We start from the raw sequence: 10,972 nt of genomic DNA, 5'->3' as shown, positions 1-10,972 counted from the left end.
GCCTGTGTCTCTCTGAGTGCTGCCGCCGCCTGTTCTCTCTGAGTGCTGCCGCCGCCTGTGTCTCTCTGAGTGCTGCCGTCCGCCTGTGTCTCTCTGAGTGCTGCCGCCGCCTGTTCTCTCTGAGTGCTGCCGCCGCCTGTGTCTCTCTGAGTGCTGCCGTCTGCCTGTCCCTTGCTGCGGGCTCCTGTGCCGCCCTCGGCCCTGCCAGCTGCTGTGAGCATGGAGGGCCGGAGGGCCTTGAGATGAGCAGGACCTGTCTCTGGCCCCTAGTGGCCCAGCCCATCCTCCCTCTCCTGGGGACCCAGGATGGGGTTGTCCGGGCCTGCTTCTGTCACTGCCGTTGAGGTGTGGGAGAAGCCCAGAGCTGGCCTCGGCTCCTAGGTCTTGCTGCGGCTCCGCGGGCTTCAGGCTGTGCAGCTCTCGTGAAGGGATCTGGGTGCCGATGAAGAGAGAGAAAACTCTTGGCCCTTCCCTGTTCCTATGACCGCAGCAGCTGCTTCTGTCTTGGCACCTGGGGATCCTCCCAGAGATGCCTCTCCACGCTCACCCCTTCTCTTTGCTGAGCACCCCCACTTTCTGCTTCTCCTCCTTGTCCCTAACACACAGGCCGGCCAGGCCCTGTGGGCACCCACTAGCCTGCTTGACCACCCTGCTCAAATGCAATGCAAGCGCCCAGAGGTTTCCCAGGTTTTCAGCATCCTCTTGGGGCTGGATTTGGGGGCTGTTGTCATCTTAGGTTTTTGTGCATTCAGGTGAGCTGTGGCCCTGCAGCCACTGTGGCCCTGAGCCAGGCAGTGCCAATCCCGGCTCCCAGGCTGAGCAGAGGCTCAGGAAGGAGGTCCTGCTCTTGTGCTTTCAGCTCCCTCCCTCCCCAGGGGTGTTCAACCCTCCCTCAGGCCTCCATACTGAGTGTCCCTGAATCTGGGCTCATTCTGTCTGAGGTCAGATAGGAGCCGGGGTCCTGGGGCCTCTAAGACGAGGGGCCGTTGCTGCCCAAGTCTTCCGGGGACCTGAGCTGATCTAGAAACAGGGCAGGACGCTTTAGCTCTCTGCAGTGTCCCCATTCTGCCAGCCTCCTCTTTGTCACTCTGGGGAGGCTGTTCTGGTCCCAGGAGCCAGAAGCATGTCATTGGCTGTTGTTACCAACGGGGCCTTCTGTTCTAGGCAAGGTTCCCCACCAGAATCACCCTTTGAAGAGTGACCAGCTGTAACGGGAACCTTTTCCAAGGCTCAGCTCGTGGCACATTCACACTCATGCCCTTGCCATGTCCAGCCCCAGATGCCTAGTTGAAACCATCCGTCCTGTAGGCTCAGGACCCTCTTCCTGAACCTCCCCTCCCTTTCCTTCCTCTCTTCTCTTAACGTTCTTCCCACGCTCTTTTTTTCCTGTTTCCTTTTCCAGTTGAACAGTAATTAGCTCTCATGGTTTTTCCAGGTTGAGGGCCTGAATGATTTGGGAGAGCTCTAGGACTTTCTTCCTGCAGAACAGGTGCTCAGGGCCTGGTCTGGGTCTGGAAACATGGCCTTCCAGGAGGGTTAGTGCTCGTTTACGACTAAGAGCCTGTGAGGAACCTTAACCCACACTTGCTTAGAAATAGCAGCAGGAGGTCTTCCTCGTGTGGAAACAAGTCACTCATCAGCTTCGGCAAGGTCTGGGAAGGTGTCCTGACTGGCCCCAAGCTCTTTTCTGGACCCAGAGGTCTTTCTGTGGGAGTCAGCGCTGTCCTCTCAGGACACAGCAAGGGCTTGGGGTGGATGTGGGCAGGCCTCCAACGTGGTCCTGGCGCGCTAGTGTTTCCCTCTCCCTCCTCTCATCGAGTGGGCATCTTGTAGAGGCTGTTCCTGACCTGTCTTGTGGCCATGATGGGGGAAGATGACCTGCCCCTGCCTTGCAAAAGGCTCCCTGGGTGGCCTCCCTCTTGACAATGGGTGCAGAGACAGTCTCAGATCGTGTGTTTTCTGTGCTTTAATAGAATCCCAAGGGCATTTGCTCTTCCCTACCAAGTGCCCAGTGTGGTCAGGGGCTGGGGACATTGCTGCCGTGGGCCGCTCAGCCCCGTCTATGTGTGGGGATGTGAGGTGCAGTGTGCGTCCCCTGCAAGGCTGTGATGGGGGCTCTGGCGGGTGTGGGCGGCCTCCCCACCATGGGAGAGGGTGGGGCTCCAAGGCGAGGCCTGCTGCACACCGCCAAGATGCAGAGTGTCCCTTAGACACCGGACCCGTCCTCTTGCCCAGACGATGCACTCAGAAGCAGATGGCGGGAGGGTTCCTGCACCTGGCCTGGTGGGCCCTCAGGGGCACAAGAGCGGCTGACACAGCCAGCGCCCGGCATTCCCTGCTTCTCCACCCACACCTCGTCCTCTACTGGTCACGCCTTTTGGGAAGAGCCACTGAACCGGGCCTTGGCAAGGAGTGCTGGTGCCCCCTGCCTGGAGAAGGTGTGCCTCCGTGGGCGCCCTTGTGCTGGGACCTGGCAGGGACCCTCCCTATGTGCATGCTCTCCTCTGCCAGCCTTACTCACAGGGGCCGTGGGGGCTCCACCAGAGTCTGGACCCGCACACAGGGCATCAAGGCCTGGGTGTGCTGATGGCCTGCCCATCACCTGCAGCATGGACCTGAGTTCTGCCGTGTTTTCATGAAGCCGAAAAGGAATGGAGCCCCAGGAGGCCACCAGAGCCCCTGCGAGCCCAGGACGGAGAAGCCCGCTCCTCAGTCTCGGCGCTTAGCCCTCCGGAGAGCAGGGACAGGGCTCTTGCTAGTGTGGGCCATGAGGGTGGTCAGCAGGGCCTTCTGGGCTGAGGAGGGGCAGCGGGGCAGCGGCGGGGCCTTGGGCTCAGTGGAGAGTTGTGTGAGGTGTACCCTGATGTGTCTGAAGGACTCCGTGGCTGCAGCAAGGAGCCAAGCCCAGTAGCTCGCTCCCTGGGACCTTGGAGGATGCAGAGACACAGAGTGTCCCAGCAGGACCCATGTACCGGTTGGGGGTTTGTGTGAAAGGGCTGAGGCCCACCTGCATGGAGGTGCTGGGTGGTGTCTCCTATCATGCAAACATATTGATGTAATGTGGGAGGGTTGGGATGTGAGCACACCTGAGCAGACCAGGAGCCACCATAACCTCATGGGGTTTGAGTCACCCCTGAATCCAACGGCAGGGTGATTGGACTGTCTGGCCTGCTGGCAGGCCGGGGATCTCCCACGTGTGGCCCACAGGACAGGGAGGAAGAGGAGGGCTCGAGACAGACAGTGGGATTGGAGAAGGAGCTGGTGGGATGGGCATGGCCCCCCTCCGTGTTGCTACACCAGCTCTGTGCGTCCTCGGATGGGAACGGGCAGTGTGGTCCTGCTGGGTTCTAGGAGGCAGCTGGAGAGCCGTGGGGGGCGGCCTTTGACTGTGCCGGGAAGATCCTGAGGAAGGGTGTGGGCATAGCACAGGGGCCTGAGGCCCAGAGAGCTCTGCTGACTGAGAGGAAGACACCTGTGCACTGTTTCAGTGGACGCAAGTCCCCATAGCCCTCTCGGGGCCACTTTCATATTGGGAAACGGCCTCAGTTCCCACGGTTTCTTCTCTGTGTGAGGATGAGGACTGATCAGTGAGACTCCGGTTGTGAGCCCCAGGGTCTCGCCCGGTCCCACAGGGTTGGAGCCGCATCCTTCCACCGAACAAGGTACAGAGTGGCAGACCTGATCCAGAGGTTTCTGGTGGACCCACTCGCAGAACCGGGCAGCCCTCCCCATTCTGGCACCAGCGGAAACTCACTCATTCTTCCACTGTGGACTTTCAGGGAAAAGCAATTTTTTTTAAAAGATTTTATTTATTTGACAGAAAGAGATCACAAGTAGGCAGAGAGGCAGGCAGAGAAAGAAAGTGGAGGAAGCAGGCTCCCCGCTGAGCAGAGAGCCCGATGCAGGGCTCGATCCCAGGACCCTGAGACCATGACCTGAGCCGAAGGCAGAGGCTTTAACCCACTGAGCCACCCAGGCGCCCCAGGGAAAAGCAATTTAAGAAAACTCATACTTGTGTATTCAAGTGTAATTTTCACTTTCCACGAGATACGTTTGTCAAACACTCTGGATGCATCAGGCTGGGCTTCTGTGTTGGGTGTCCCCTTCCTCACCCCGGGCCAGTGAGGATCAGCCTCTGGCCCTGTGGATCTGGACTCACGGAGATGCGCGACTCTAGGTGATGACGCCGTGGGTGGTGTGTCCTGGCTGCCCAGCAGACAGCAGTTCATTGGCTCAGGCAGCGGCCGTCCTCCATGAAAACAACCCCTCCTCCTCCTGGTCACATCAAGGAAGGGGAGCCCGTCTTAGCTGTTAGGTTTGCCATTCTGAATGCTGTCTAAAGGCCCATATGTGTTCTGGAACCTTCTAGTCCAGCCTAGAACCCTGTAGAAGGCCAAAGTGGGAGCCCATCTTTCCTGCAGTGGAGATGAGCTCCTGTCTTGGCCTCCTTGGGCCCCTTGGGGAGACTGGGTGGCACCGTTCTGAAGGCTGGGCGTCATGGCAGCAGGCCGGCCAGACACGCATGCCATTTCCGAGACCAGTGCTGAGGAGGTGGTGGGCCCGCTCAGGGACTGGGGACAGAGGGGGCCCTTTTCCGGTCAGGCATCCTCCCTGGCTCTGGTTCCAGCTCCTCTGTCCTCCGCAGGTGCCCCACCCCCGGCTGTGACGGCTCCGGCCACATAACAGGGAACTACGCCTCACACCGAAGGTGAGCTGTGCCCCGGGGCGCCAGGACCGATGGAGTGGCGGGGGTGGGGTCTCTTCTGCAGACAAAGCTGCCGTGCTCCCGATGGGACAGTGACATTGCTGGCGGCTGGAGCCGGGCTCATCTCCGTCATCAGAACTCATCTCCTGAAGCCTGCTCAGGCCGCCCGTGCTGCCAGACCTAGAGGGCTCCTGGTGACACCGCCTGCCTTGGCCCCTGCCCTGGAGAGCGCTCCAGGACAGAAGCTCCCTGGGGACCCGTGGGGCTGCCAGTCCCAGAGCAAGAGGGGCGGGGCGGACGGGCTGAGAGGTTGCTGCTCTGGGGCCACCATGGCTTTCCTTCCTCTTTCAAAACCAGCTTGTCAGGCTGCCCTCGGGCCAAGAAGAGTGGAGCCAGGGTGACGCCCACGAAGGACGACAAGGAAGACCCCGAGCTGATGAAGTAAGTTGGGGTCTTACTGACTCCCGTGGGGGGGGGTTTGCAGAATTGGGAGGTTCCTGTCTGTTTTAATTGTGAAAAGCTCCTTCTAGGCTCCTGTTTCATGAACACGGCTGGCCAATGACATGCCCGTTCTTACAGAAGCTCTCCTACGGTGTGTGTGGGCACCTGGGAAGCTGGAGCCGTGCGTGTTGTATCGAGGACATGCACAGGCACTGCTCCTGCCTATGCGCCTCACATCTGGGGGGGTCTGGTGGGGCCAGGAGAGGCAAAGGGCCTTGCTGCCCGTGGACCTAGGGGGCCACCTGGACGCGGGCTCAGGGCATGGGTATTGAAACCTGCCCCGCTGTGGTCTTCTGTGCAGGGAAGCGACAGGTGCAGGAGTCGGGGAGGAGAGGGTGGTTAGAAAGATGATCAGTCTTCAGACCGGATGTGTCTGCACACTCATACACCAACGCAGGGAGCTGGTATGGAAAGAGGGATCCGAGGAGGGTCACCCTGAGCTGGGACCTCAACACTCCTGAGAGGAGGACCAAGGACATCCTGGGCCTTACATGCTCAAAGTCCTTGATACCCTCTCCTGGCCGCTCCCTGGGGGCGCCTACCTTGTCATCAGGGGCGGTGTGTGGACACTGACTCCGTGAGAGTCCCACTTGGCAGGGCTTGTGTTGCTGCAAGTTTATGTTTGCAGAAGGGAACTTGCCCCCGAGCCTCCCACTTTCCGGTAGAGGCAAGGCTGGGCCACAGGGACACACAGAGTGACCCATCATTCACATTTCCCAGGACTTTCAGAGCTGACAGTGGACAGAGCATTCGGTCCCCTTGCCAGCTGAGGGGTGGAAAGGAGGGGTTCTGGCTGGTGCAGACCTTGGGGCTGGCTTGGTCAGGACATAGCCAGGCAGGTGCACAGAAAGCCCAGCTGCCCGGTTGTGTTGCCTTTGGGCCAAGAGTAGCTGGATGCTCTTGGAGGAGAGCATGTGGAGGGGAGCAACTGGGACCAAGTCAGTGGCTCCTCCTTGGAGCTCAGCCCAGCTGCACCCAAACATCTGCTTGGCCACAGAGGATAGACCCGAGTGACCACCAGCACACCCTTCCAGGGGCTGGCCCCACCAGCTGTTAGGTGTGAAAAGCTGTGGCTTGTTTCTTTAACTTAGTGTTTACAATGAAAAGACAATGCATGCTGACTCAAAAATGCAAAGTATGTGGACATTGGTGTCATGAATGCAGCCACTAAAATGCTAGCACGAAGGAAGAGCATCTGTCTTTCTGGGAAGCCATGTAAACGCAAGCCGCTCTGGAGGTAGACAGGGTCTGCTGGTGGGTCGCGATAAGTGAATTGTGCTGCATTTGCAAATGATGAAAATCACAATCAGCATTTTTCAAGTTAACGGGAAAAAATGGTTTTCCTCCTGCTAATGTGCTGTCAACTTTGCTTTTTAAATAACAAGATTTTTGCAGCCAAGTGGAGAATATGACTTAGAAGCAGGTCAGCATTTACAGGACGGCCGGACGTTGAGAATGGCTCCATGGCAAGGCGGGGGAGGGCCCCCTCCCCAGCCACAAACCCTCACCGTACTTACAACTGAATGCCATCTTCAATCAGGTTCTGCAGCCTGGCGGCTTTCCTGGGCATGGGCTTGCTTGTGTCACTGTGGAGGGCTGGTGGGGGAAGAGTCCCCTTTTAGGACACCTGTGTCTGCATCCTTTGAGAATACGTCCTGTCAGCACACGGAGGTAAATCCCTTTGGCCAAAACAAAATCAGTGGCCTTACAAGTCTGTGGGTGTGCCAGAGTGCGGTTGTCATCGGGGGCTGATAGAGAGCCCCCGCCCCCACCACCGTCCCCAGCCACATCTGCAGCTAACAAAGAGGGGTCCTGGTGGTCCCACTGCCAGCTCACCTGGGAGGCACAGAAGCTACCTGACCTGGTGCCCCACACGCATCTTGACGTGAGCTCACCTGGCAGCTCTGAAGGTCTGGACACTGGATGTGGAGGGAAAGCAAAGCAGTGTTACTGTCGACATGTCTGAAGCACTCACTGTGAAGGCGTTCCCGGAATCTCTCCTGATGAGGAGGGTTAGGGTTTTGCAAAGAATATGAGTAAACAGAATTCAGACTCAACCGTGTGTTGTAACCTCGAAAAGTGGCCTCTCATCTGGTCTCTTGATGCTGTGCTCTGGGGGGCTCAGAGCTGTGTCAGGGTCCTCTGGGCCCCCACAGCTGGGCGGTGTCCAGGTGTGAGGGGCATACATGGAGTGCAGCCTCCCTAAGCACCTTACTGGGCCCGTGGCAGTGTCTCTACTCTGGACTGATTGCTGAGATGACCCTGACCGGCTCTGTGGCCATCCCGCCTGTCTGAGGCCCACGTGGCTGGGAGGAAGAAGAGAGAGGGATGGGCACCAAGAGAGGGGACAAGTAAGGACAGATCCAGGCCAAGGAGGCTGGGAAAATGTCTACAGTGGCTACCTTGGGAGCAAGGCTACAGTGCAGGGGCCACTTTTGGGCAGCAAGGCCCTGTCCCCTCACCTGCTGTGTCGGGAGCTCTGGGATGGCCCACGCCCCGCAGAAGACTTCCTGCCTTTGACTTTCCCACCCCAGGGACCACCATCTAAACTGGGGGAACATGTCCCTTTTCAGGGTCCTGTGTGTTTGACAGGCTTGCAGCCCCTAAGAAGTGGGTAAAACCAAATGGCCAATTACACAGGCCTCGTTTGCTGGAGGGAGAAAACCGAGAACTTGGCAGGGGCAGGATCTCGTCTTCGGCCAGTTGTGGGTTCCTGGGGGTCCCAAGCTCAGAGCCCATGATCCCGAAATGCTGGTGCTTGGAAGGTATGGCGGGGACTTCCTGGTCCAGGTCCCTCCCGAAGGCCATGAGGTCGGATGCCCGGAGCCCCCCCACATTAGCCCGTTTTCTGTGGTGCACGGATCCCGACGGCAGCATGGCAGGGTGGGGGGGGGTGGTGGTGTTCACTCTGAACCTTCTAAAGTTACCTCACCGGTTCCTGGGGCCTGTGTTATTTCCTCAAGGGCTTCTCTCCTTGTCCCAGAACAGCCTGAACAACAGAAAATGCCATTTCAAGCCGGCCTCGGGCAGGAGTCACGACGGAACGTCTGAACTGAGTCTTTCTTGCATGAGCCCGGTGGCCTGGCTTCTTCCTTCCAGAACACGCATTTCAGATGTGGCAAAGCAAAGCTGGGACATCTGTGGACATCATGCCACAACAGTCTCATTCTGGGGTGCTGTGGGGTGAGGGGCCCCAGCTGTCCCCACACTGCGTGGCTGCAGGTGCACTTGTGACCTTCTGGGACCCCCAGGATCCCCTGGTGCTGTGCCTGGTGCAACCCCCAGGAGTGGCCTCCACGTTGCTGGGGTGATGTAGACTTGATGTAGCAGCAAGGTCTAGGTGTAGACCCAAAGGCTCCAGAGAGCTAGCCTAGGGCCCAGGGGCATCACGGCTCCTGGGTGCTGGGGAGAGAGGGTCGCTGGTCACCTTCCGGGGGTGCAGGGGTGTGAGGTTGCAGCTGGAGAGGGAACATGGTCCCTGCTGCTTTCCTGTCTGGTTGGGATGGCTTTGGGAATTGCTCGGACAGTAGGAGTTTATCCAGGAGCCCCCAGCAGTCTCAGCGTCCAGCTTGGGAGAGTCTCTGGGTGTTTCCCCCCCTTTTCCAGTGCCCTGTGCTCACCTCTGACCCTTTTGTGCCAGGTGCCCTGTTCCCGGCTGTGTGGGGCTCGGTCACATCAGTGGCAAATACGCATCCCACAGAAGTGCGTCAGGCTGCCCATTGGCTGCTCGGAGGCAGAAAGAGGGTTCCCTTAATGGCTCCCCCTTTTCCTGGAAATCACTGAAGAACGAGGGGCCTACCTGCCCCACTCCGGGCTGTGACGGCTCTGGCCACGCCAACGGTAGCTTCCTCACCCACAGGAGGTAATGGCCCCACACATCCTGGGTCTCGTCGGGCAGGCTCCTTGGGATGGGCCAGACTAGGGCTCAGTTGTGACCTACAGTTTCTCCAGGGAAAAGCAAGGCCCAGCCTGGTAGCCGACTGGGGAAAGCCATGGACGATGTGTTGGGACCAGACCATGGTGTTTGTGACACGTGTCACCCCATGAGGCTGCTGTCAGGAGTCCCCCAGCCCCATCCCAGTAGCGTCCCTTTAGTAAGAGCAAGCAGAGCCCTGAGTCTGGTGTGCGCGTTCTGGAAACAGGCCGCTGGCTTCTCATGAGAGGCTCTGTCACACCTCATGACCCTCCCGCTGGGGCCTCTTCTTGGAACTTTGGGTTGAGGCCTCTGCCTGCTGTGGAAGGGACATGGTGACAAGAGATCTCCCTGCCTGGGCTCTCGCTTGTCCCCCAATACCTGCTCCAGGGCTGGGGGGCCTCAGAGCCCCCATTCTCCTCCTCTGGGTGCCAGGCAGCTGAGGTGTTGACCAAGGCGCAAGGGGTTCCCACACAGTCCTTCTTCGTCTTTCTTTTGTTCTGCCCTTGTCTCTCCACCTAGAAGATTAATTAGCTCATTTGTTCCGCAAGCCTTCACTGGGGGTCCATACCAGGCCCAGGCCCTTAGACAGAGCCGGGAACAAGGGTGGATTTGGGCCAGGCGGGTGGGGCAATGATTCTAAGCGAACGATTGAGTGAGGTACTGAGGACGGCAGAAGGGGGAGGTGCTGTGGGGAGGATAGTAACTGGGAAGACTGAGGAAGGCATCTCTGAGAAGGGGATAAGGAGCTGGCCCCACACCATCTGGGGACGAGCCTTTAGGGCTATGGCCAGAGCTGGGAAAGGCATGGATGCTGAATAAGGAGCATATAGCTTGGGGGCTAGAGCCAGGGAGCAGAGAAATAAAAGAAGTAACTGAGAAAGTTCCAAGCCAGGATCCTACCAGGCTGCCAGCCAGCAAGGACTTGGCTTTCGTTATGATGTGTCATCTTGGACTGGACCTTGGTGTGTGACTTTGCACTGGTTTTTGGTGTGTGACCTTTGCTTCCAGCTTGTCTGGCTGTCCCAGAGCGACCTTTGCTGGAAAGAAGGGAAAGGTCTCAGGGGATGAGGGTCTCAGCACCAAGTTCAAGACAAGTGATGGTAAGTCCCTGAGGCTCCTCCGAGGGACCTCCGTGGCCTGGGCAAGGAGCAGTGCTAGTGGGAGGGCTAGGGAGGCGGAGTCCCTCCTGGAACGAGTGGAGACAGACCCCTGACCTGAGCGACAGGTCTCCCAGCCTCAGCTCTGAAGCCCTGACTGCTTGGAGTCTGGGCTCCTGACCCTTAAGTGGCATGCTTGCTCTCACCTGAGTATTGGTAAATGTTGGCATCAGAGAACCCTGATGGCAGCAGCAGAAGCCACGTTCTTGGGGTTTGTGGAGTCGTGAACTCAGTTTCAAGGAAGAAGGAAGCTGAGGAAATTCAGCACCACCTGGAAGACTTCCATCTTCTTCCTAGCGATTAATACCTGACAGAGAGATTTATACTCTCCTACCCATCACCTAGGGTTGGGGGCAAATGTAGACACATGGCCACTAGTCTCCAAGACCAACTTTTCCAGCATAACATGTGGGATATGAGCTGCCCAGCATGCTAGGCTGGTCGCCTCTGCTTGGAGAGGGTCCTCAGTTCCACCTAGAAAACAGGCCTCCACTGCACCCCCACATGCTGGCCTGGGTGTAAAGCCAAGAGCCACAACCAAGGTTTCTCTCTGGAGCAGTACTGGAGAATGATGAGGAGATCAAGCAGCTGAATCAGGAGATTCGTGATCTGAATGAGTCCAACTCTGAGATGGAGGCCGCCATGGTGCAGCTGCAGTCCCAGGTGGGTGGCATAGCTGCAGGTCCAGGTGCA

The 10,972-nt window shown here is 58.3% G+C and overlaps 1 protein-coding gene across 1 annotated transcript in view; it reads left to right on the top strand.

Moving 5' to 3' along the window:
- The window catches only part of LOC111141754 (myelin transcription factor 1), a 37,213-nt gene that overhangs the window by 22,027 nt on the left and 4,214 nt on the right, over window positions 1-10,972 (top strand). Inside the window, exons 15-19 of the mRNA XM_022494559.1 lie at window positions 4,646-4,708; window positions 5,063-5,146; window positions 8,847-9,068; window positions 10,131-10,222; window positions 10,839-10,942. Coding sequence (XP_022350267.1) covers window positions 4,646-4,708; window positions 5,063-5,146; window positions 8,847-9,068; window positions 10,131-10,222; window positions 10,839-10,942 — 565 coding nt within the window. The remainder of the gene's footprint in view (window positions 1-4,645; window positions 4,709-5,062; window positions 5,147-8,846; window positions 9,069-10,130; window positions 10,223-10,838; window positions 10,943-10,972) is intronic.

This window comes from Enhydra lutris, unplaced genomic scaffold (genome assembly GCF_002288905.1).
Source record: "Enhydra lutris kenyoni isolate GAN:26980312 unplaced genomic scaffold, ASM228890v2 scaffoldscaffold6, whole genome shotgun sequence".
In the NCBI taxonomy this organism is placed as follows: domain Eukaryota; kingdom Metazoa; phylum Chordata; class Mammalia; order Carnivora; family Mustelidae; genus Enhydra; species Enhydra lutris.
This window is presented reverse-complemented; position numbering and strand designations above follow the sequence as displayed.